The 26,923-nt window shown below is 39.6% G+C and overlaps 2 protein-coding genes across 2 annotated transcripts; both read left to right on the forward strand.

Moving 5' to 3' along the window:
• The first annotated feature begins 285 nt into the window (after positions 1–285).
• Positions 286–6,814, forward strand: SELENOK (selenoprotein K). The gene is made up of 5 exons (XM_079115753.1): positions 286–437; positions 3,768–3,858; positions 5,255–5,338; positions 6,232–6,318; positions 6,448–6,814. Exons 1-4 carry the CDS (start codon positions 419–421, stop codon positions 6,311–6,313), a joined length of 276 nt encoding a protein of 91 aa, XP_078971879.1. The 5' UTR covers positions 286–418; the 3' UTR covers positions 6,314–6,318; positions 6,448–6,814.
• A 2,749-nt stretch (positions 6,815–9,563) lies between these two features.
• Positions 9,564–26,923, forward strand: ACTR8 (actin related protein 8). The gene is made up of 13 exons (XM_079115726.1): positions 9,564–10,163; positions 13,554–13,724; positions 14,806–14,916; positions 17,615–17,719; positions 19,412–19,585; positions 20,073–20,166; positions 20,528–20,660; positions 22,016–22,169; positions 23,164–23,259; positions 23,410–23,550; positions 24,633–24,897; positions 25,642–25,805; positions 26,638–26,923. The coding sequence occupies exons 1-13, from the start codon at positions 10,041–10,043 to the stop codon at positions 26,779–26,781; spliced, it is 1,875 nt and encodes a 624-aa protein (XP_078971852.1). The 5' UTR covers positions 9,564–10,040; the 3' UTR covers positions 26,782–26,923.

The raw sequence follows: 26,923 nt of genomic DNA on the forward strand, positions 1-26,923 counted from the left end.
ATGTCAACATCTCAGGAAAGTTTTAAGGAATTTACTCCTGCTAGGGTTTTTCCATCAGCTCACACACTTTGCCTACCCCGACTCTGTGCCTGTCAATCAAAAGCAGCTTCTGCGCACCCTACCCTTCCGCCCCCCAAATCTGGGAAAATTCAGGTAAGTGGGCTCTTGCAGAACCATGAACATCACGTCCGGTCGCGGGCTCCGCAGCCTCCACCGGAAGTTGCCTGAGTGACGAGACAAAAAACTCCGCCGGGGGCGTGTCTCCCCCAGCAGCCAATGGGCTCTGCCCACCTCCCTCCTCAGCCGCATTCGTTCTAATCCGGGCCTGTGACGATTGAAGAGCAGGCGCGAAGGGAGGTACGGAGGCCGAGAGGGGCGTGGCATTGTAGTCGCTGGGAAGCCGGGAAGCGGAGGCAGGATGGTTTACATCTCGAATGGTGAGTTGGAGGGGAGGTGGGGGCGGTCGATTTCCTGGAAGGACAGACTTCGGGGTTTTGTTTTGTTTTTCCCCCCCATCCTGGCTCGTCGGGCCCAGGGCCCGGGGCGGCTTCCCCGGCCTTAGTGTCGAGTAGGCGGGCGGAGCCGGATGCGAAATCGCCCCAGCCTAGGGCAGCGTCAGCATATGGCCCCTGTGCTGGCGGTCGGGGGCGGTGGTCCTGCGGGCCTGAAGCTGAGCACCGGGAGCTTCTGATTGCGGACTGGCCAAAGTGGTCTTTCTCTCGGCCGAGGCTGCCCTTAGCTAGCGAAGACAACGATGCTGACTGGGTACACGTAGCGCTTTTTTGCCTTGAGCACTGTTGGAGCGTGCTGTGCTTGTATCTCGTCCAGTCTTTGTAACAGTCTACTCAGGTCACGTTTTACCCCTGTCTTACGCCTGGAAACCGAGGCACAGAGGCCCCCGATCACAAAAGTAGTTAAAGGCTGAGTTCGAATTCGAACCCAGATCAGCCTTACCACCCCTTCTGCCTGTTGCTATAACGTGTGAAAAGGCAGAACTAGCCTCAGATGATAATTAGATAAAAGCTTAGGGTAGGCCTTTTTCCCCCCCCAAGAGAGCGTAGCCAGTCATATACGCAACTTTCTGCCCTATTTTCAAGGAGCTCAAGAAAAAGCACCATTCTCTCTTGGGGAAAATTAATTACCATAGGAATAGAACATTTGAGAGACTTAATTCTGTGACTTAACAAAGAAAATGACCGGAAAGGAAAGACAGTATAACTGGATCAGATCAGTGCTGACCGGCTGCCCACCTGTTTGACTCCGGTGAAATTCCCTGGTGCAATCTTAGTAGTTCTTGGATCACTGGAAGTAGGTGCTGGTTCTATTTGAATCATCTGTTTATCTCCAGAGATTATTACGGTAATCAGTGAGTAGTCTTGGCTGAGTGTACTTTTCATTTCTTAGCTTGACAAAATCTCATCTCCCACTTTAAAAAATCTTTGAAACAAGTTGGTTGGTGGACACTAAAGGAAAGCATTAAAATTTAATTTCATCCTAGTTTTGGACACTTGCAGACTTCCACTTGTTTTATATTATTTGTGATTAAGGCTAGTAGCTTCTAATGCATTTTTGAATAATTCCTTGTATTTGTTGAATGCTTTGATGCATATGCATTATTCAGTTTGATCCATAAATATCCTGTTAGATCCTTCTATCCACCCGCCTCCTGCTGCCTTTTTTTTTTTTTTTTTTTAAATAACTTCTGAGACAGGGCCTCACTAAGTTGCTGAGGCTAACTTGGTGAATCTGCTATCTTCTTGCTTCAGTCTCTGAATTGCTGGGATTGTAGGCGTGCCCCCTCACGCCCAACTTTATCTCACTTTTCTAGTTGAGAAATGTAGTTTCATTCAAACACCTTATTTCCCTCCCAGGATACTAGAGGACAGGGGCTTTTGCTTCTGAAAGGGCCGGTTCAGGCACCGTGGCACAGGCCTGTAATCCCAGCTTCTTGGGAGGCTGAGGCAGGAGGATTGCAAGTTCAAAGCCAGCCTCAGCAACTTAGTGAGGCCCTAAGCAACTAGGTGAGACCCCGTATCTAAATAAAATGTAAAAAAGGGCTAGGGATATGACTCAGTGGTTGAGTGCCCCTGATTTCAATTCCCGGTACCAAAAAAAAAAAGAGAGAGAGAGAAAGGTGCGTGTGGGTGTGGTGCAAACAGAAGATAGAACCATGGGTGTGCATATTATAGATTCTTTAGAATCACAGAAGTACTACCGATGGGTTCTAGTTAGATACTTTTTAGAATTGTATTTGTCAGCACTTCCTGACAAAAAATTTCTGTTTGTCATATGATCCTCCTCCTCAAATTTCATATGATGGATATTCCTGTAATACTTTTTATCAGGTGAGAGAAATGTCGTCAACCTATAAAGCAGGGCTGGTAAGAGGCAGAGCCAAGCCTATACCCACCCTTTTTTTAATATAACTTTATTTTGTTTATTTTTTTAATGTGGTACTGAGGATTGAACCCAGTGCCTCACACATGAGGCAAGCATTGTACCACTGAGCCACAACCCCACTGAGCCACAACCCTAGCCCCTATGCCCACCTTTTTGACTGTGTAGACATTTTTTTTTTACTACCTCAACAAAAGCTTAGATCCAAGTGAATACCTGAGAATAAGCTGGTCAAGGAAAGAGGAAAAGTAAACCCAGGCAGAGGAGGTGAGCAAGTAAAGGCCTTGGAGAGAGTACTTGACAGTTGTTCTTAGCCCAAAATATTCTCACTTCTTCATTTGCAAGATTGAAACTCTAGAGTACAAATTTTTCATGTTGTAGCTGCTGTTTTTTAAAGTGGTTTGAAAAAAATAGGTCCAGTTTTGCTTGAGTTGTTAGGCTCAAGAACATCCTGTTATAGAAAATAATAATCATTTTAATGGAAAACAAGGCACATTCTCTTCAGTGTTTTTAGCCTACAGATTCTTTGATTTATAAGAATTTCATCAAAAAACTCATTCTAAAAATTTGTGTGTATAAATAATCTTTTTATACAGACAAGAGATATTACAGGTGAATAAATATTCTAAAACAGAAGTGATTGAGCATTCCTTTGCATCCACTCAACTCATTTATTTCTTCAGAATACTTGAATAAAGAAATATTTGTATCCTCATGTTCTCAGCAGCACTTTAAGAGACCTGAGTCCTCTGACCAATGAATGGATAAATGTATGTATATATGCTGGAATATTACTCAGCCCTAAAAAGGAAGGACATTTTGACAATCCCACAATGTGGATGTACCTTAAAGACACTGCTAGGTGAAATAATCTAGTCACAAAAGATGACATCATATGATTCATTTTGAGACAGGATCTTGCTAAATTGCTTAGGACCTAAGTTGCTAAGGCTGGCCTCAAACTTGTGATCCTCCTGCCTCAGCCTCCCAAGTTGCTGGAATTACAAATGTGCTCCACCATGCCTGGCTCCCTACAATTTCTCTTATATGAGGTTCCTATAAGTCAAATTCTTAGAGTCAGAAAGAACAATTATTGCCAAAGAGGTCTCATAGAGAAATATTTGGCTAGAATGAAGTCAGCTACTGGACTTGCATACCATAGGTAAGCATTTGACACATTAAAGGAATGATCCCTGGATTTTGGAGCTTTACTTCCCTGAACTCTTCCTTAGAATAATGTGTGCATAGTAGACTACTTCTTGTGTTAACTATTTAGAACAGTTACTGAATTTATCGTTGCCTAACTAAATGTAATGCCTTTTGGGACAGATTTGTAGTACTCGCTAAAGTTTCTTTATGTTTTTCTATAGGACAAGTGTTGGACAGCCGGAGTCAGTCCCCATGGAGACTCTCTTTGATAACAGATTTCTTTTGGGGAATAGCTGAGTTTGTGGTTTTGTTGTAAGTACAGTAGTGCTCTTAATTCCTCTGACTGAAGTACATTAGGTACATTAATGTGGCATATCTTCAGCTTAGCTTTCTTGAAGCAATTACTTGTAATTTTTAAAACATCTTTACAAGATGGAAATTGAGATTCATTTAATGTAAAGCTGCTGCCACCAAACATCTTCCAATTATGAATATAAGTTAGCTGGGTTATCTTAACTTTGGTGGTAACCATTTCACCCTGCTGCCAGACCTGTCTATTCTAATGTCAAATGCCTGTGCTTTGCTTTCTCTCTACTAATTCCTGGTTTTCATGTGTGTGCAACTTTCATTCTACATTACATATAATAACTGAATAAGGAGAATTTTATCTTGGTTTAAAAAAAAAAAAAAAAGCACCTAAGTAGTTAGCTTTTATAAATGAAGACAGAATTGAGGCAGAGAAGACAAAAACTTCACTTCCCCATAATTTCAGGCAATTCTTTTACTTCAGTGCATTTTTTTGGTCCTTCATATGCTTGTTTTATGAGAAGTGTTCATCAACTACTAAGTCGTTTCCTAAGTATGAATGTGTATTTGACTGTCTCATAAAATACTGCAGGTTACAGAGACACGGGGGACAGTTCCTCCTTCACATTGCAGGGAGTAGCAGGGTTGGTGTGATTGTGGGTGTTGGACATCAGAGCAAGTTAGTCCACAGGGAGAAAACCATATGAAAGTTGACAGAGAAATTTGAATATCGAGCTATGGGCTTTATGCTTAGTTTAATTGAAGTTGTGGTCTAGAAAGCTTAATTTTATGGCTATATGGAACATAAAAAAGGGGGGTAGAATGTAAAATGGAAGAGAGAGTTCCATAGAAAGGTAAGGTAAGGTCCTAAATTATGTGCAAAACTCATTCAAAGTGTTTTACACATTTCAACTACTCCGTATCCATTTACTGTTTTATCTTAGTTAAATCCTTCTTCACAAATAAAGAAAATTCCCTTTCAGTGGAATCCCAGAATTCCTGTGCCTCTGCCAATCAGTTCCTCCCCAAGATGATAGGCAAAGGCTGTTGGCAAGGGTAAGGCAGGGGCAAGGAAGGTGAGACACTGTGAAAACAGACTCTGGAACCTGACACCTGATGTAGACTGGAGGAAGGAAGTCAGGGAGGCCTCTGGTTTCATGTTTAGTCGGGGAATTATTAGCAAGATAAGAAATACACGGAGTTTGGGTTTAACACAAAACATGATAATTTAGACACGTGCGCAGCTTAGATAGTATTGTCCTGCAGGTGCAAAAAATGTGGATTTGGAACTACTAAGTAGGTTTAGACATCCTTTCACAAAAATGATAGTTAAAACCATGGAAATACATTTTGTAATGTGGTCAAAAGTGATACCTCAGTTGTTTTCTGTTCCATGTTTCAGTTTTAAAACTCTGCTTCAGCAAGATGTGAAAAAAAGAAGAGGCTATGGAAATTCATCTGATTCCAGATATGATGACGGAAGAGGGTATGGCTTTTTAAAATGATAATAGTTGTTTATTATACTTACATTAGATATTTTAGGTAAAGTTAGACAAGTGGAAGTTAACAGTTTAAATTCCACTTCACAGGCTGGATTTGTGGCTCAGTGGTAGAGCACTTGCCTGGCATGTGTGAGGCCTTGGGTTCAATCCTCAGCATGGCATATAAATAAATTAAGTAAAGGTCCATTAACAACTAAAAAAAAAATTCCATTTCACAAAAATTAATGAATTACTGAAAATCAAAAGCCATGTTGCCTCTGATTTGATAAACAGTTAATCTGGCAAAGCTAAAGTATACATTTAATATCCTATGGGAGCCTGGCCTGGTGGTGCTCACCTATAATCCCAGCAGCTCAGGAGGCTGAGGCAGGAGGATTACAAGTTCAAAGCCAGCCTCAGCAACTCAGAGAAACCCTATCTTTAAATAAAATATTTGAAAGGGCTGGGGATATAGCTCACTGATTAAGCAACCCTTGGTTCAATCCCCAGTACCAAAAAAGAAAAAAAAGAAAAGTCTAAATTAGAAGATAAAAACTGATGGCCAGCTTTAAAGATTTCACTTTACAGTCTAAATTTCCATCTGCTAATGAAAATTTCAGAAGATCAGGCATCACGTGCTGGGCTTGTGTTTCTATGTGGCAGAAATCAGCTAGAGCTACTGGGTGCTTGTTCATAACAATCCTGGCTTGATTCATTAGGTCTCTGGTCCATATAAGTATTTGAATCTTTAACTCCTGATCCAAACGGTAGTTCCTGTTTTAAAGACTCTTAGGATCATGTGATTATTAAAAAATAAAAGGATCTAGTTAAATGTTTAGAAGGAATCCATTCAAGTTATGTCTACTAAACAGTAGATACTAACTTTATCTTTTACTAGGCCACCAGGAAACCCTCCCCGAAGAATGGGTCGAATCAATCATCTTCAGGGCCCCAGCCCTCCTCCAATGGGTGGCGGATGAGGAAGGTAACTTAAAATTTGAAAACTTCATTATCAAAGTATCTTTTGAGGAAGGTTTTATAACATTATGTTACATGTGGGGCTTTATGTAAGTCCAATTTAATAACTGGTAACTAATAATAACCTTTGTTTTAGGTAAACGTCTGCTCTAAGAAGCAGACAACTAAACGTACACATTGGTAGCAGAAGGAAACCATCAAGAAGTGGAGGGCTGGACCATGCTAGTCAAGTGGATTAATGTGTACGTCTAAATAAGGATTGCTCTGTGTCCTCACAGATGAATGAGGTCATGCTGGGAATTCCCTCTGCAGGGATCTGGCCTGACTGACATGCAATTCCATAAATGCACATGTTTGTCTCATTATCTTTTTTGTATAGTTTATTAAAGTATTAATATAGTTTTAATAAGTAAATATTTTTAGGTTGTAAAACTGGTTCCTCATCTTTATATAATTAAATCACAAACACTCTAAACCTGAAGAAAATAAAGGCTGCATATTCAGTACTGTGTCCCTTTTTTCAACTTCTGAAGTACTGTACATGGTTAATTTGTTCTCGTTTATAAATAAATGACACTGTATTTATTTCAGTAGTATGCATAAAATGTCTGTGCTCCTAATTTTTGTCTTTAATATAATTTGCCCCATGAATCTTTAATATATCATGTCTGATTTGCTACCAGGTATAATTATTGGGGTATTATAAAGCCATTGCCAACAAATTAGAGCTTCAAAATGAAGATTTGCTACCTAATCTTTAAAACCATAGGCTTTGATGCCATCTAACAAATTTGAATTCTATACCACTGCTTAGGATCCTGCCTATTGGCTTTAAACACCATCCGAAAACAGATAACTTCCACATTTTTCACTTAGTGGAAAGCTCTGTGAGACTAGGGAGTCTATCTTTACTCCAATCCTCTGAACAAGTGACAATGTGTAATAGGCACTGAAATATTTATTAGTAATTCTACTTCCAAAGTGTAACAGACTTTGAAACCAAAGTAATTAAGTCAAACCATTTTAAAGTAAACATTTATCAATATTTATTCAACCTTGTTTGTCAGGAAGTATGGATATAGTGGCATAAGACACTGGTTTTCAAAAATAAGGAAACAAGCAATTATAATACAAGTTTTAGAATAAGGAAACGTTTACAGACAATTCTGCTAGGCATCTTTTACATTTTTCCTGCCAAAATGAGGTAGGTAGGTGATATTTAAATTATAAAGATACACTCAAGGGCTCAATAAGTTTAGTAACTCCCCATGTAGTATGGCAAGTCAATGGCAGAGACAGTCTGTTAAACCTCCATCTGACCATAATGGGAGCGATCATGGCGAAGGCCCAGAAAGTGGTAGCTTAGTGTTACCAATGGCTCCTCTGAGCATGTGACCTATGACCCTCTTTGCCTCCCAGGACTGCTGCTGCAGAACTCCTTCCTCAGGGCTTTTTTCCCCCGCAGAGTCCCAACAGCAGCTAACATTTAGCTGTCCTGCTTTGTACCGTTGTAGTGCAGGACATAGCCATTGGAGGAGCTTGTTAAGATCTTGTCTTTGTTATTCTATAGCTTATGATTTCAGTTTGGGTCATTTTGTCCTAGTTTATTCACCTACCCTGTGCTGAAGGTAACAGTAGTAGATAAGACAGTCTTCCTTCTTGTGGCACTTACACTCCAGTGTGAGACAATAAGTGAGTAGGCAAGATAACGACAGACATTCATTTGTGCTTCTAAGAAAATAGGCTGATAGGACACTGGGGAGGCCTAAGGTGGCATTCAGGGGGAGATGAATGAACTGGTTGAGGGAAAAGCATCTAGAGCAAAAGAAACAGTTGGGAAGGGCTTGGCATGTCAGAAAAATCAAGTATAGCTAGAAATGCCAAGGAAAAGTGATAGAAAGTGAAATTAGAAGTGTGGCAGATGAAATATGACCTTAAAGGTGATTTGTTTCCATTCTGTCCTAAGAGTAAAGGGAAACCATGAAAGTGTAAGGGAAACCATGAAAGTGTAAGGATAACACATTGATAATATTTTACTAAGTGGAGTGCTGGAAACAGTATCGAACTGTTTGTAATATTAACTCTTGGGCAACTGTGGGACAGACTGGGGACAGGACTGGAAAACAGGAATTCTAGTTATTGTACTAAGAATATGAAAAAAAAAAAAAAAAAGTTCAGTATCTTTAGCCATCAGGGAAATGCAAGTCAAAACTGCATTGAGATTCTATCTCATCCCAGTCAGAATGTTTCACCCCAGGCTATCATCAAGGATACAAGGGGAGGACACAGGGGAAAAGGAACCCTTATACACTGTTGGTAGGAATGTAAATTAGTATAACCATTGGAAATCAGCATGGAGGTACCTCAAAAATTTAGAACCACCATATGATGCAGTTATACCATGTCTGGGTGTATACTGAAAGGAATTGAAGTCAGCATACTCTAGAAATAACTGCATATGGGTGTTTATTGTGGCAAAATTCACAGTAGCCAAGTTATGGAATCAGCATAGATGCCTGTCAGTGGATGAAAGGATTAAAAATGGCATATTTACATAATGGAGTATTAGTCATGAAGAATTAATGTCATTTGCAGGAAAATGAATGGAACTAGAGATCATGTTAACTTAAATAAGTCAGACTTAGAAAAGTATTGCAGGTTTTCTCTCATATATGGAATCTGGGGTTGGGGGCAGACCCCAAAATAACAGGGAGACTACTAGAGAAAAGAGTCAGGGAGAGGGGAGAATAATGGGAGGGTGGATGTGAGCAAAGTTATTTGCCTGTATGAACATGCCACAATGAAACCAATTATTCTGTATAATTAAAATGCCATTATAAAATGTTTTTAAAAAGAGGTTGTAGATTGGGGATGTATCTCTGGTAGAGGGTTTTCCTGGCATATCCAAGACCCAGGGTATAATCCCTAGTATGAGAGGGTTTTGGGATGGGGTAAGGGGTTGTCATCCAGGTGAGATGTTGGTGGCTTGGGCTAGGTAATGGCAGTATGAATGGAGAAGAGGATGAATTCAAGCTGTGTTTTAGAGTCTGCAGGATTTGTTGACGGTTTGGATGCAAAAGCTGTGGATAGTTGAATAATCAAAATATTTACTGAGCTGGTGAAAGTTGGAGTGGGTTTTTTGTTTTACGTGTTTGGTTTTGGTGGGTGAGATGAGTAATCGAGTTTCATTTTAAATATATTTAAGTTTGCTATGCCTTGTAGACATCCAGTTGGAGATAACAGATCTTTGGATAACAGTCTAGATCCCAGGGAGAGGTCCAAACTGGAAATCTACATTTGAGAATCATATCTAAAATCATGAAACGGAATAAAGTCATCCAAGGAGATCTTGCCCCATAGAACCCAATATCAGAGAATGAACTGAGCACGACCAGGTAAGTATGAGAACCAGGAGCATGTATGGTGTCTGAGAAGCCTGCAGAAGAAAGAGATACCTGTGAAGACAAAATGAGACGCTGGTTGTTGGCCAGCCTATACAAAGAGGTCGGAAAAACTCTTGTGTGGCTGACATCCTACAGTGAGAACTAACCACAGCAGCATCCACCCAATCTCAGCCCCGCCCTTCCCGCTTTCCCAGAATCCTCCGAGCCGACGCCAGCGGCGGCCATCTTGGTTGCGGGCAACCCGGTGTGAGGTTGAGCCTGCGCGGCCGACCTTCCGCTCTGGCGGTCTCGCGAAGAAAGAGGCTGGTGGGCGTCCGAGGCCAAGATGACCCAGGCTGAGAAGGGGGACGCGGAGAACGGGAAGGAGAAGGGCGGGGAGAAGGAGAAAGAGCAGCGCGGCGTGAAGCGGCCCATCGTGCCAGCGCTGGTGCCGGAATCGCTGCAGGAGGTGGGGCGCCGCGCCTTGCCTCGGTCCTCCGCGGCCAGGCCGGGGCTCAGAGCGCAGCGGGTGGGGAGGGGAGGCCTGGCGGCCGTTGGAAGGGGTCGGGTTTCTTCCCTAGAGGACCCTGTCGCAGGTGGGTGGTGGTTAAGGTGATCGTTTCACGCCGGGTCGCCGGCTGTGCGGGAACGCGGTGCCCCGGGGAGTCTGGCGATCTGCTCGCGAGCTCTGCCTTCCTCCCGCCGGCTCCGGCTGGCCCTGAACCCCGTCCCCGGCCTGAAAACTACAACGGTGGTATCACCTGCCTCCCAAGTTGCTATGTGGGAGAGTTTAGCACCCAGCTGGCTCACGGAGGCTTCAGCTGATGATTGTTAGAGGTTCAGGTGTTTTCCTTTGTTAGCAAAGACCCTTCAAACTTCAAAGCAAGGAAAAGGTAGACTTTTGTCTAAAATATACATTAAGACCAGCCTGTCAAAAACAGAACAGGATTAAGTCAGACTAGAAAAAAAACACATTCTCAGTAGCATGGCATGAGAGGACCTTATATGCAAGCACTTACTGATCAGTGAAGACAACACCACCATTCCCACAGGAAAACTGGTAAAGGTAATGCACAATTCACAGAAGAAAAAAGGAGGTGTTAAATACACAGAATTTCACATGGTTCATCTGAACCAGCTTCCTCACCAGTGGGTGGGTTAGGACATTTGTAAAATGCTTAGCACAGTACCTGGCACGTGGTAGGCCCCTGGGGTGATTATTAGCGTTGCAGAAGCCTGGTTTCTCCAGTTGAAGGAGCAGGCTAGGTGGTCTATAATAACCTTGCCAGTTTCTACCCTCTAGAATTCTCCCACTCTATCCAGGAGCCTAGTAGGAGAGCTTCCTGTTGTCGATAACAGCATGGTGTGGAATGGGGCTAGTGCAGAGGATTATAGAGCAGGCACTTCCTTCTGCCCTGACAGGGTTGGTTTCTCCAAAGGAGGGAACATCTGGACGGAGACCTGAAGATAATCAGGAGTTAGCAGGGGAAGTGCAGAAATCTCAGGGAAGGAGAACAGCATGGAAGAGACTTGGACCTAGAGGGGATGTGAAGTGCTGAAGGTACAGGCAGTAAATCAGGATGTCTGGAATTGAGGAAGATAGCAGAAGCCATGTCACATGAGACAATGGTACATGCTGGAGTCTGGCATCTTCTGAAGGCAGTGGGGAACTTTGGAAGGTTTCCTATATTTAGAGCTTCCCTCCACGCCTCCTGTGGCTGGATGGATATGTGTTATCCTCACAAGAACTCTGATGATAGGAATGTCATCAGAAGGAAGTAGCTTCTGAATTTGCAGCCAGATATGAATCCAGAGCCTGGGCCCTTAAGCACTACAGAAGTATTTCCTTCAGTCAGTGTGTAGCACCCTTTAGTTTTTCTGTGTTCTCTATGATACCTGTGTTGAATGTAGTGTTTTTTTGTTTTTTTTTTTTTTTTCAAGACTACTTAAGGGAAATGATTTGTGGAATGTACTGGCTAGTTTTTGTCTTAATACATTAAAATAAATATGTGATTGTTAAAAAATATTTGTCCACACTTGAAGAAGCTGCATTTTCTACTCCAGAGGTTCCCAGTCAATATGCTGCAGACTGTAGTCCTGATGGTGGGCAGCCTCATTTGTTTACTCCAGCGTGTTGGACAAATGTCTGTCATACACAGGTTAGCTTGGGAAAGTACTGCTCAACAACTTGCTTTGTGAGAGAGATGCCATAGTGATTCAACAAACAACCTCCCAGACTTCTGTCTGCCTTGTGCTGGCATAGAGTAGTGAACAGTGTCCCTTCTCACGGAAAGTTTATTGTGTGTTGTGAGGGCAGACAGTAAATAGTTACAGAAGTGACAATGTCATAAAAGAAGGACTACTGTAAGATTGTAGGGGCTATGGGCAGCAAACCTAGTCTGGTGACATTTAACTTTATACTTGAAGGAGGAATAAGATTTAGGAGAGAGAGCAAGAAGATTTCAGGCAAAGGGAATTGTCTGTCTGAAGGCTTCAAAGTCAGGAAATTAAGAAATCAAGAGGAAGCCGGACTTGCTGTGCACACCTGTAACATCACCTACTTGGGAGGCTGAGGCAGGAGGGTTGAGTGTTGGAGGCCATCCTGGGCAACATAGCAAGACCTCCTCTAAAAAAGAGGAATATAGATTGAGAGGATTAAAGAGATTAAAAGGAAAGTGGTTCTAGAATAAAGCTAGAGAATTAGGCAGAGGTTCTGAACTTTATCTTTATTGACAAGCCACAGAACTGTTTGGAAGGAAGATAGGCTAAGAAGATACAACTATAGCTTGAGGACAGGGTAGAGTAGGTGCGAAAGAGTCAGGCTGGAATTACAGTTCTTAACAGAGGCATCCCTAGTGTCAGATTGTCAGAGTCCCTTTTATCACTCCCTACTGAAACTTGGACCCCTCAACAAGTTCGTGTAGCAATAGTTCTCCCAAGTGATTGTCTTTTCTGCCCCCTTGAGAATTATTGAGGTGAAATGATTGTCATGCAAAAGCCCACAGTTAGGCCACTGTGCTGGATTTGTGCTGCTTTGTCAGTCCTTGTCCACCGTTGTCCAAGAATGAATTCTGAATTGTAGCAAAGTTTTCTGATTTGTGAGGACAGAATTGTGAACTCCAGATTTTTAATCCCAAGCTCTTGCTAAATCAGGTAAATAGTACAGATACCAACAAAGGTAACCGGTTTTAAAAATAATGACCAAAATATTGTTGACACATTCTGAAGTGATTAATATATAAAGTCTTAGTTTCCAACATTACAAAGTAATAATTCTATTAAATTAATTTCTTCCCTGACCCCTTCTATCAAACCTAAGTGATTTTTATTAGTCACCTCAGGAGCTTTTTTAAATTGTCAGTTCCTAGGTGTTCTCCCTGGAGCTTCTGAATCAGAAAGCTTGAAGTGGATGCTTAGGATTTTTTTTTTTTAACCTTAATAAATATTTTAGGCAATTCATAGGATCCCAGAACATAATTTCTCCACACTCTATTCCTCGTTCTTCCTTAGTAAATAGATGGGTGGTAGAAACTTCATCCTGGTCAACATCATGCCCATAGTCTCAGGCACATAATCACTCAGGAATTATGTTAATTTATGGTGTATAATTTTGGTTTCATTTAAGCAAATATTTGTTCAGCTGTATGTGCTCGATGAGTCAGATCAAGAGCATACAGATACAAAAAGGTGGAGAGCAGCAATTGAATATTTCTCAACTCCCTTTACTGAATTATTTTGATACTTTTGAGTCCAGTAGTCTTTACAAGAAACTTAGTTTAACTTGTTACCTGTGTATCTGTTAACCTATACTTGTATATTATTTACTGAAGTCACACATCTGTGTGTTTCACATTTGCAGCAAATCCAGAGCAACTTCATCGTTGTAATACATCCAGGTTCAACCACTTTAAGAATTGGTCGAGCCACAGACACACTTCCTGCCAGCATTCCTCATGTCATTGCAAGAAGACACAAACAGCAAGGGCAACCGATGTACAAGGACAACTGGCTCTTAAGGGAAGGATTAAATGTAAGTCACAAATAGTGGACCTGGAGAGAAAGCCCAAGGTTGTTTCCTAGTGAAGGGTTAGATACTCGAGTATCTGGTAATCTTGAATAGACATCCTCATAACTTTACTGTGTTTTAAAATAACTCATTTTTCATCTGAACTGTTGGATTAGATTGTAAAGAATTTGTTACAATAAAAGTAAATTCAGTTTTCTTTAACTGATTAAGATTAATTGGAAAAAAAGATTAATTGGGTGTTGATAAAGGTGATCTTTAATGGAAGGTACAGAAGTGTCACTTAAAATGATATGGGTTTTTAATTAACTGATAACCATTTTCTTTTCCAGACACTTATACATTACATCCAAGTCATATTTTAAATCCATTAGCAAATTGAATTGCTACAGCAAGCACTTATTATAGTCTTACATCACTGTAATTTCAAGACAAAAAAAATAATTTCCCTGAAATAAGCATTCAGTCTTATTTTGCAGATGGTAATTATTAGAAAAAAATTTTGTGATAGATGTTAAATCTGTATATTGCATCATGATCCATTTCTAGCTTTCAAGTTTTAAGTCAGGGACAGTTTTAGAAATTTCCATTTCTCTTAACTGTGATGGTAACCTTTAGTTTTTTAGTACAACTATCAGAGTACTAAAATCCAGTTGTAAATTTCATTATAACTTGCCCATGTAAGAGTCCACAAAACCACAATAACTTGAATATTTGATCACTCAAAATACAATATGTAGAATGTGACATCGTTACAAAATTGTAAACATGAGAAATATAGATGTATGGAAGAGTCTCTGTAATACTTTGTAGATATAAAGTAGGTATGCTTTTATTAGTGCTGTGAAAAATTTCTAATCAAAAGTCACTTGAGGGTATAGATTTTTTGGTCACAATTTCTTTTTGACTTTTATTTACAATGAAAGATTACTTGGAATCCTATAAATTACTATATATGACAGAGATTAAAGAAATATTTGTTAAAGGAGTAGTTTCTAATAATGGATTAAGTTAGTAGCTTTCCATATTGCTTTCTCTTTTCACTAAATCCTTTATTCTGCTCATATTTCTATTTTTTCCCCCTCAGAAACCTGAAAGTAATGAACAAAGACAAAATGGCCTTAAAATGGTAGATCAAGCAATATGGTCTAAAAAAATGTCAAATGGCACAAGACGAATTCCTGTGTCTCCTGAACAGGTTAGTCAACTTTTTCTTCATATTTGTTCTTTTTCCACTTCTATTATCCAGTGTCTCTTAATAGAGGTGGGGGTACATTCTTAGAAATGTATCTCTGGGCTATTTTCTTGTGCAAACAATAGGGTGGACTTAAGACAAACCTAGATGGTCTAGCCTTCTACACACTTCAGTAAAAGTATAGTACAGTAAAAACACAGTATAAAAGATAAAATATTGTGTACCCATGTAGGGTACTTACCATGAACAGAGTTTGTACACCTAAGTCTCCGTGGGTGAGACAGTGAGTGCTAAGAATGAAGGCCTAGGATATCACTGTCTGCTGTTGTAGGCTTTATAAATACTGTATGCATAGGCTATACTAAAATTATTTTTTCTTTAGTAACAAATTCAGCATACTCTAACTTTTTTAAATTTTTTAATTTTTTAGACTGCCTTTTGATTAATTGTACACAAATGGGGTCCAACATTTCATTTCTATGGCTGTGCATGATGTAGATTCATACCATTCGTGCAATCATACATGTACGTAGGGTCATGATGTCTGTCTCATTCCACCATTTTTCATAGCCCCCCTCCCTCTCATTTCCTTCTCAATAATCTAAAGTTTCCCCATTCTTCTCTCACTCCCCACACCCCCCACCCCCATTATATATCATTCTCCACTTAACAGGGAAAACATTCGGCCTTTGCTTTTTTGCGATTGGCTTATTTCACTTAGCATGATATTCTCCAATTCCATTCATTTATTTGCAAATGCAATAATATTATTCTTTATGGCTGAATTATATTCCATTGTGTAATTAGAGAAATGCAAATTAAAACAATTCTAAGATTTCATTTTATTCCAATTAGAATGGCTATTGTCAGGAACGCGAACAATAATAGATGTTGGCATGGATGTCGGGGAAAAGGCACACTTACATTGCTGGTGGAGTTGCAAATTGGTGCAGCCACTCTGGAAGCAGTATGGAGAATCCTCAGAAAACTTGGAATGGACCCACCTTTTGACCCAGTTATCCCACTCCTTGGTTTATACCCAAAGGACTTAAAGTCAGCATACTACAGTAACACAGTCACATCAATGTTTATAGCAACTCAGTTCACAATAGCTAGATTGTGGAACCAACCTAGATCCCCTTCAACAGATGAATGGATAAAAAAAACTGTGGTATATATACACTTTTTTTTTTTTTAATTTTTTTTATTTTTTAAACAGTACTGGAGATTTAACCCAGAAGTGCTCTACCACTGAGCTATATCCCAGCCCATATTATGTACATACATATGTACACCCATACCTATATTTTTTTTCTTAGACAAGGTTTCACTAAGTTACCAGGTTAACTTCAAACTTGCAATTCTTCTACCTTAGCCTCCCAAGTAGCTGGGATTATAGGTATGCACCACCACACCTAGCCACTTTACCGTAACTTCTTCAATTCTTTATTCTTCTGTAATATAGCCTAAGGTACAAACATGGTACAGATGTCCAAAAATATTTTCTTTATATCCTTATTCTATATATTTTTTTCTATTTAAAAAGACACTATTTTCACTTCTAAACTTTTTTTTGGTTAAAATCTTAGAGATAGAGACACACACACACACACACACACACACACACACACACACACATATACATATATTAGTCAAGCCGACATGGGGTCAGGATTATCAGTATCACTGTCTTCTACCCCCACATCTTATTCCACTGAGAGGCCTTCATGGGCAATAACAAATGGAGCTGTTGTTTCCTATGATAACAGTGCCTTTTTCGGAAATATCTCCTGAAAGACTGAGACTCTTTTACAGTTAACTTTTATATATAAATATAAAATATATGTACTCTATACATATAAAATATTTAATATGTATATATTATGTATATGGAATATACTCTGACATTATGATAAAAGAATGGTGTGGTTAAATACATATATTAATATAGTTTATTATGAGTATCAAGTATTAAGTGCTGTAATTAATTGTACATGCTTTACTTTTGTATGACTGGAAGAGCAATACATTTGTTTATACCAGCATCACCACAAACAAGTGAGTAATATGTTGTGCTCTGTCATGTCAGTAGGTGGTCAGAATTTTTCAGTTCCATTATAATGTTATGGGACCACTGTCATATTGTGGTCTGTCATTGACTAAAACATGTGGCCCGTGACTGTAATACCATTCACATGTTTCCCCTATTATTCTGCAAATACAAGATGAGATTTCCTTAAAAAGAAAGAAAGAAAAATTCCTTCATAAATTGTATACCAAATACAAAATCAGTGTCACAAATGCTTAGGCAAGCCAACTAATTTATAAGGTAGTTTCTTAAGGCAAGCTAATGAAAGTTTATATTTTCCTGGAGAGTGTATAATTACTGTATTCTTCAATTTAATATAAACCAGTGCAAACATGAGCTAGATTTATGTATAGGTTTATATTCATCTTTAAGCAAAAAATAGTTTTAATTTTGGACTGACTGTGAATAACAGAAGAGGTATGAAAATCATGGGAAAAACCAACAAGATTGTGGAAAAGAACAGGAAAATCCTTCTGTGACTAGTTTTGGATCTGTGATTAAAATTTGCCAGTGCCTGATCTGTGAATGAGAGAAACAGAAGGGGTTCTTATGCTACCCTCTTCCCCTTCTTGTATAAATTCAACAAATTTTCTAATTTTCTTCTTTTTTCAGGCACGTTCCTACAACAAGCAAATGCGACCTGCAATTTTAGATCACTGTTCTGGAAATAAGTGGACAAACACATCTCATCACCCTGAGTATTTGGTAGGAGAAGAGGTAGGAAATATCTTTACAAAGATACGAAAGAAGAAAAATGTTATCTTTCTCCTAAAATCTACTATGCTACCAAGTTCTAGTTGTTTCTTAACATTTTGGTAATTCTGCTTTGAGGATCAGATATTCACACTGACCCCTGGCTTGTTAAATATTTCACATTCAACATCTAAAACATTCAGAAAATGTTGCTCCCAGTGTTTTTCTCCCCAGTGCTGGAGATTGAACCCTGGGCCTCAGGCATGCTAGGCAAGTGCTGCTGAGCTACATTTCCCAACTCCTCTTTCAGAAATGTTAATGTTAATTTCTGGCCTTAGATTTTTTATGTGAATCCAAAAAACTCCAGGAGCGGAGGGTTTTTGTTTTTTGTTTTTTGGGGTTTTTGTATTTTTTATTTTTACACACTTCATTTTGATTCATTGTACACAGATGGGGTACAACTTTTCGTTTCTATGTTTGTACATGATGTAGATTCACATCATTCATGTAATCATACATGTACCTAGGGTAATGATGTCTCATTCCACCATCTTTCATACCCCTGCCCCCTTCCCCCTCTCATTTACCTCTGTGTAATCCAAAGTTTCTCCATTCTTCTTTTACCCCCCACCTTCATTATGTATTCGCTTACCAGAGAAAACATTTGGCCTTTGGTTTTTTTGGAGTTGACTTATTTCACTTAGCATGATATTCTCCAGTTCCATCTATTTACCTGCAAATGCCATAATTTTATTCTTAATGGCTGAATAATATTCCATTGTGTATATACCACAGTTTCTTTATCCATTTATCTATTGAAAGGCATCTATGTTGATTTCACAATCTCACTAATGTGAACTAAGCTGCTATAAACATTGATGTGACTGTGTTACTGTAGTATGCTGATTTTAAGTCCTTTGGGTATAAACTGAGGAGTGGGATAACTGAGTCAAAAGGTGAGTCCTTTCCAAGTTTTCTGAGGACTCTCCATACTACTTGCCAGTGTGGCTGCATCAATTTGCAACTCTACCAACAATGTACAAGTGTGCCTTTTTCCCCACATCCAGTTATTGCTTATGTTCTTGATAATAGCCATTCTGATTGGAGTAAGATGAAATCTTAGGGTGGTTTTAATTTGCATTTCTCCAATTACTAAAGATTTCGAACACTTTTTCATATATTTGTTAATCGCCTGTAAATCTTCTTCTATAAAGTGTCTGCCCAGTTCCTTAGCCCATTTATTGATTGGATTCTTTGTATTTTTGGTGTAAAGTTTTGTAAGTTCTTTATATAAATTTTGGAGATTAATGCTGTATCTGAAGTGCATGTGGAAAAGTTTTACTCCCACTCTGTAGGCTCTCTTTTCACAGTATTGATTGTATCCTTTGCTGAGAAAAAGCTTTTCAGTTTTAATTCATCCCATTTATTGATGCTTGCTTTGATTTCTTCCGCTTTGGGAGTCTTAAGGAAGTGTGGTCCTAGCCAACATGTTGAAGATTCGGGCCTACTCTTTCTTCTATTTCTTGCAGGGTCTCAAGTCTAATTCCTAGGTCCTTGATCCATTTTGAGTTGAGTTTTGTGCAGGATGAGAGATAGAGGTTTAATTTCATTTTACTGCATGTGGATTTCCAATTTTCCCAGCACCATTTGTTGAACAGTCTGTCTTTAGGAGAGGAGTTTTTAAAATGTAATTCTTTCCCTCTCCTCCTTTTCTAGGCCTTATATGTTAATCCACTGGACTGTTACAATATCCACTGGCCTATCAGAAGAGGTCAGTTAAATATTCACCCAGGACCTGGGGGCTCCCTTACAGCTGTTCTTGCAGATATTGAAGTCATATGGTCTCATGCAATACAAAAGTACTTGGAAATCCCACTGAAAGACTTAAAGGTGAGTTCAAATTCCCAGTTAATTTGGATTGTCTTAAGGATTCTTGGTCAACACAAGTAGACTTTACTGAGTTGTTTGTAATAGTGTCTTTCTTGAGGCATTCTCGTTCTTAGGGTGGTGTTCTTCCTCAATTAATTCCCTGCTATGTTTTCTTTATTATTATGTTGCTTTGGTGTCTCTCCGTGCTATTTGGAAATCAGTAAGCCTGCTCATGTTTATGCCTTCTTTCTACTTTACTCAGACCCATTAGTTGTCTTATCTTTCATTTTACAGATTTGAGATGATTCCAAGTACAGTGGGGGCGGGACTTTGGGCTTCATGAAGAAACAGAATGTTAAAGGATGGTACCAGTGTTCAAGCTTTTCCTCTGGGCCATTAGCCACATTGTTGCTCCTGTGTGGGGAAGCCTCCTGTAGGGACAGGCATGGTGGGATTGGACTTGACTGGATGTGTTAACCCTTTTATCTTTTTTCTTTGTTCTTTTTAGTATTATAGATGTATTTTATTAATTCCTGATATCTATAATAAACAGCATGTGAAAGAACTAGTGAATATGATACTGATGAAGATGGGTTTTTCAGGTATGTGTGATATTCTGGTGTGACTTACTTTATTTACAAAGTTTTTAAAAATTTTTATTTATCTAATTTTTTTTTTTTTTTTTTGTACTGGAGATCAAAACCTGGGCTTCATGCATGCTAGGGAAGCACTGTACCACCAAGCTACACCCATAGCCCTGCAGCAAGCCCTACTTGAAATGAAATTGTTTTTCTTTTTCGATGACAAAGTTAATCTAATTCATTGATTCATTTAAATGCTTATTCTGAAAAGATTAATGCTGCAGACACTTTCCTAGAGGTTTCTAGGCTCCTGACTTTAGTTGATTGTTTTACAGTCTCTACTGCTTCCCAGCTGATTGGTCCTCTGCTTTTTGTTTTTTAGGGATTGTGGTCCATCAGGAGTCTGTGTGTGCTACTTTTGGAAGTGGCTTAAGCAGCACATGTATTGTAGACGTTGGGGACCAGAAGACAAGCGTGTGCTGTGTGGAGGATGGGGTATCTCATCGGAACACGCGGTAGGAACTTGGGAGAGAGTGTTACCCACTCCTTCTCCCTTCAAAGTCCGTTCAGATTATTAGAGTTTAGAAATTAGTTATAAATTTGAAAAGTCTGCATAGGAAACCAGAAGATTGTGGGAATATAAATTCTAGCAAAGGCTAAAAACAAATGATTTTGCCCTTATCAGAACTTTCTAATATGAATCCACATCAGTAGCTCCTGAAAGTCCTTATTTGAGTTGTATGCTTTCCCATAGAGGAAGTGTGAATGTTAGCTTCATTTCTTTTACTGTGGCCTCTCATAGAGAAGCTAATCACATGGCAAAGCTTTATTTAGGTGAGTTATAAAGGAGAAAACAAATTTTCTAGCTAGCTGGTTTTTTGAGTTTTTTCTTTCTTTATCATAATGATGTTCAGTGAGTGATGAATAACTTTATAATGGCTGTCGTGGTGTCATCACTGGTAATAAGTTAATAAAATAACTGCAGGAACATGTTTGCTGCCTATCCTTCCTAAGACATCCTCACACAGGTCAAACCACTTGGGTAGAGTGGTGCATGAATGGATTCTGTGCATCATTTTGTGGTCCCTCACTAAAGTAGTTTAAGTCTCAAGGTACAGAAGAAATGAATTTAAAGAGGATCCAAGCCATTCATGAGAAGGTTAATCTATTGCCTCCAACCCCAATTTACAATGCATTCTAAAACCCAGAATGAGGGCTGGGGTTATAGTTCAGTGGTAGAGTGCTCACCTAGCACGTGTGAGGCCCTGGGTTTGATCCTCAACATTACATAAAATGATAGATAAATAAAATAAAGGTATTGTGTCCATCTACAACTAAAAAAGTATATTTGAAAAAACTTAAATAAGTAAAACCTAGTATGAGTTAGCTTGGCTCTGCCATTGTTTGGTTGTTCTCAAAGTATGGAGAAAGTGCTGGACCCGGGTCTCCTACCATTAAAATAAGGTAACATTCCTGAGTGGTAGAAACCTTCAGTTCGTGAACAGTTTTCTCTAAGCCTTTCTCTCATAAGTATGTCTTATGGTGATTCCCCTACATGCTTGTGAATGCAGACAGCCAAACAACTGTCACTGGTAAAGGTACATTGACTTGAAAATGAGTTGGGTTTAATAATGTACATTCTGTTTTTCGAATACATTTTGGAAAGAGCATGACTGCTTCCAGGTGCTCTGTCAACTGGTTTTGGCTAAAGTTCCCTTTGTCCCTTCCACTATCCATTCCATTCTTCCATTCAGTTCTTAAAACAAACATGTCTTGAAAATTTTTTATGTTCTATGCCTAATGGAGTTCTTAAAGAACTCTTTGCACCTTCTTAATTGACAGATTTAACAGTCTGCCCTCTTAACTTTAGGCTTTGTCTGGCCTATGGAGGATCTGATGTGTCAAGATGTTTTTATTGGCTCATGCAGCGAGCTGGATTCCCTTACAGAGAATGCCAGTTAACAAATAAAATGGATTGCCTTCTTCTGCAGCATCTTAAAGAAACTTTTTGTCATTTAGACCAGGTGGGAACAAAATCAATAATACTGATTATTTTTTATTTCTATCAAAAATGTAGTATTTAAAGGATTTTTTTAAATTAAATATGCTGCTCTTTTAATCCTAGTTAATAAAGCCTAGAAGCTTTGCTCTCAAGGGGTGAGAGCTTTTTGATATGGTCAGGGTGGTGAGAATCTCTCTTGAGCCCAGGAATGTACAGATTGTTTTTCGGGAGAGCTTAGCACATTTTTCTTTGTGAAGATGTCTAATCACTCTGACAAGGATGAAGATAAAATTTTAAGTATAATAAATGTAACAAAAATATATAGATGTGGACATTTTATTAAAATTTGAAGCACTTTCTTAGCATTGTGAATAGTTTACCTGTAATCATATATATATAACATTTAATCATAATATATATTTTATATATGTGGATTGGCTTACTTTTTTACTTTTTGTCTTAGACTTTTTTTCTCTACTTTTTCAGGTAATAGAATATGAAAAACATAAAAGCCTAAATATACTAATTGAGAGAATTTGCTTATCAATTGGGGTCACTCTTTGTATTAATGTATATCAGTGAAGACTGCAGATGGTATAAATTTCAGAAGTGTTAAACAGGAAAGCAAAGAATAATTGTTTTTGTTTGCTTATTTGTTTTTTGATACTGGGGATTTAACCCAGGGATGTTCACCCACTGAGCCACATCCCCAACCCTTTTTTAAATTCTTTTGAGATAGGATCTTGCTAAGATGCTTAGGGCCTTGCTGAGTTGCTGAGGCTGGCTTTGAACTCTAGATCCTCCTACCTCCACCTCCCAAGCTGCTGGGATTACAGTGTGCCCTACCATACCCAGCTTCGAACTCTTGTTTTATTCAGTTATAGTAAGAGTAGTTTAGAGTAGTAAGGTGGCCTTTTTTATGTGTGAAATTTAGATGATGGAGAGGCTTATGCATAATTTGAGGAGTTTACATACATTCTTACTGATTCACTGACAGCATCTTTTCCTGGAATCAGGACATCTCTGGGCTTCAGGACCATGAGTTTCAGATTCGCCATCCAGATTCTCCTGCCCTGCTTTACCAGTTTCGGTTAGGAGATGAAAAACTCCAGGTAACTCCATAGATGTGTATATCATGGCTAGAAAGAGAGAATGAGAGCCATCCAGGCTCAGTCACAGTACACTTGCTGGGAACATGGTGAGTTTACTGGTTGGAGGTTGGAGACAGTATCTTTCTGATCCTTCTTTTCTTTCATGCTCAGGCTCCAATGGCTTTGTTTTACCCAGCAACTTTTGGAATCGTTGGACAGAAAATGACAACTTTGCAGCACAGATCTCAGGGTGATCCTGAGGATCCTCATGATGAACATTATCTACTGGCCACACAGAGCAAGCAAGAACAGGTTCACAGTAATTCTATTGGGAGAAGAGACAATTTTGTCCCGGCAGGAGAAGTTTGCCCAGAATTAATGGATGACTGAGCCTTTCAGTCTTCAGCAGAATAACCCTGATACTGCTTTTAGAACTGGAGCTGAAGTGTGAATTTTGTTGTTGTTTTGTATTTTACAGTATTGGAGATTGATCCCAGGGCCTTGCACATGATAGGCAAGTGCTCTACTACTGGGCTACATCCCTAGCCCTTTTTTATTTTTTATTTTGAGATAGGATCTAGCTGAGTTGCCCAACCTACCCTCAAAACTGGCAATCTTCCTGCCTCAGCCTTGAGTAGCTGGGATTACAGGTGTGCATCACAATGCCTAATTGAAGTCTGAATTTAAAATCCAGATGACAGATTTCTTTATTCAGCAGACATTAATTCAGTTTTCTGAATGCCACGCTATGTATTTAAAAAGTTAAGACATTTTCCTTTTGCCAATATATATAATATCATCTACTTACATGATCTGTAGTATTTTCAGTAAAATCTCACCTACTTTGTAATTATATTGTGAAAGGTATATGGCGTAGGCATATAGCTGAATTTTTTTGTTCAAAACTAGTTCCAGTAATAAGAAGTCTGATGTAGAAGCATAAAATGAAACTCTTACCTGCTGATGAAACGTTAGCAGCTCGTGATGAAAAACAGATGAGAACTATAAGCCTTTTCTAGTCATTGTTCCTGCCCATAGGCAAGTGTGAGGCAGTAGATAGAATCTAAAAATGAGGATTTCATAATAGCCAATGGCCCATGAATCCTACTGAAATATTCCACTCAGGAGAAAAAGCATCAATACTAACATTTCAACTTGCAAATCCAACCAGTGATAGACCCACCCTGAGTCCAACAGAGACTGCTTTGGATTTTAAGCATACTTGCCCCTCACTCCCAGGTTATCTTGGGGTTGGATGCTGGGCAGTGTGTATATAACTTGCTGACTTTTGTTTCATAATGGTGCATGTTAGGGAGGGTGGGATCTAGCTAGACAACGTCCACAGTGTTCTGTGGTGGTCACACCATTTACTTGATTGTTCTTTTAATTTATAGTCTGCAAAAGCTACTGCTGACCGAAAATCAGCATCCAAACCCATTGGATTTGAAGGAGATCTTCGTGGCCAGTCCTCTGATCTTCCAGAAAGACTCCATTCTCAGGAAGTGGATTTAGGATCCTCCCAGGGAGACTGCCTGATGGCAGGCAATGACTCCGAGGAGGCCCTCACTGCACTGATGTCCAGGAAGACAGCCATCTCACTGTTCGAAGGGAAAGCCCTAGGCCTTGACAAAGCCATCCTACATAGCATAGACTGCTGTTGTAAGCACATTTGGGGACACCAGAAATAGCAATTAAATAAATGGTTCAATCTAGGGTATATTTGTGCAGTGTAGTATGGTCATTCAGAAACTTATCAAGCACCTACCCTGTCCTTAACTTGCCAGGTATTAGGAGTATAGTAAGAAATAGAATAATTGGTTCTTGGCCTTATTGATTGTACAGCATAGTGAGAATAACATAATTACACAATATGAAATTACAACTGTTGTGGGTGCTGCAAAGTTGAATTAAAGATTCTTGACTAAGAACTCATGATTTAGAGATGTAATAAAGGTGTTTTACTTACTCTGGGAAAGGTGTGGAGGGTGGGAAGCAGGGAATGCTTTCTTGAAGAGCCACGTAAGAGGTCTCAGATGGAGAGCAGGTTAGTAGTCATACAGGGTGGCATTCCAGGCAGAGGAAGAAGGCTGCCAAGGCTGATGTGGGAGGCAGAGTGTGGGGATGAGGCTAGACAGTGGGGGAGGACCACACCATACTGGGCCTCATGGACACCTTGGAGAGTGTGGTCTTAATCCTGTGAATAACAAGGTATGAGGGTAGGGTGGCAGCATGCTGAGATTTGTTCTACAAGGTTCCTTTGGCTGTGTTGTGAGGGTGGGTGTGAGAGTGGACTGGAGGGAGATCTTTGAGGAGGTTATTGTGCAGTTGTCCAAGCAAGAGATGATTGTGGCTTGGCCGAGTGATGGTGGTGGGTAAGTGGAAGGGCTGTCGATGTCTTTTCAGCGTCTGATGATACCAAAAAGAAGATGTACAGCTCCATCCTGGTAGTGGGCGGTGGTTTGATGTTTCATAAAGCTCAAGAATTTCTGCAGCACAGAATTCTCAACAAAATGCCACCTTCATTCAGGCGAATTATTGAAAATGTGGATGTGATTACAAGGCCCAAGGTGTGTTGGTTTGTGGTGCAAGTTGGACTGTATGCAAATGAAACTATTAACAGTTATTTCTAATTGTAAAATAAGTGGACAGCTAAAATCCTGGGAGGCATAGGTTTGTGTCTGGTGAGGTTGTCAGAGCTTGGGAGAGTGGAAAAATTACTTTGAACATGTCACAGAGGTGGCAGGAGCTCTGGGCTAGGGGACTGAATTCCAGGTTTTGGCCCCTGCTGTACCTGACTTCCACCTTTGAGAGAGAACCAGGTGGGTCGAGAAGACTGTTCTCTCATACCCTGACAGCCAGAACAGTTCCATTTTTATCTATTATAGTCAAGAATTATCGCTGGTCCTTAGACTAGAGAGATCTTCAAGGATTTCTTTGGATTGAACTATCTTGAAAAGAAATATAAACCCAGGAATTTAGAAGTATATCATGCCTGTGTCATGCCTGTATTTCATTAAAGCTCACTATAGATCTTAGTGATGTTATTTGATTTTACTCTTGAGGGAAGGATTGTGGGGATATATTTATTCCACTCACACATCCAAGTTATTTTGTTTTACACACACACACACACACACACCTGCGCGCACGCGCACGCATATGTATTCCTGCCGAAAAGCCTATTAGTTGAATAATAGTGAAGGGTAGCATGTTCAATAGGAAAAATAACAGGATTCTCAGGTCAGAGAGGTGTTGGTTGTTCACGAGTCCTGCTGTCTAACGCAGGTAGAAGACCCAGCTCCTTAAGGTATTTATTGACTCAGTAGGGTTCCTGCCCAGATTGCAGTAAGTGGAGTATACATCTCTGCTTATACTGAAATAGTTTTATCACTTGTCTAGGACATGGATCCTCGTCTGATTGCGTGGAAAGGAGGGGCAGTGTTGGCATGTTTGGATACGACTCAGGAACTGTGGATTTATCAGCGAGAGTGGCAGCGCTTTGGTGTCCGCATGTTACGAGAGCGAGCGGCTTTCGTGTGGTGAAAAGGGGAGGAAAAGTCAACGTGGAAGACCAAAACAAGTCTTTTGGTATAAAGACTATATATGTATGTATTTTAATTTATTGGCCTATATGCTTAATTTTCAAGGAAAATAAATAAAGTTCAGTTTTGTGTTCATAATATGA

Source organism: Sciurus vulgaris (assembly GCF_902686455.1).
Source record: "Sciurus vulgaris genome assembly, chromosome: 16".
In the NCBI taxonomy this organism is placed as follows: domain Eukaryota; kingdom Metazoa; phylum Chordata; class Mammalia; order Rodentia; family Sciuridae; genus Sciurus; species Sciurus vulgaris.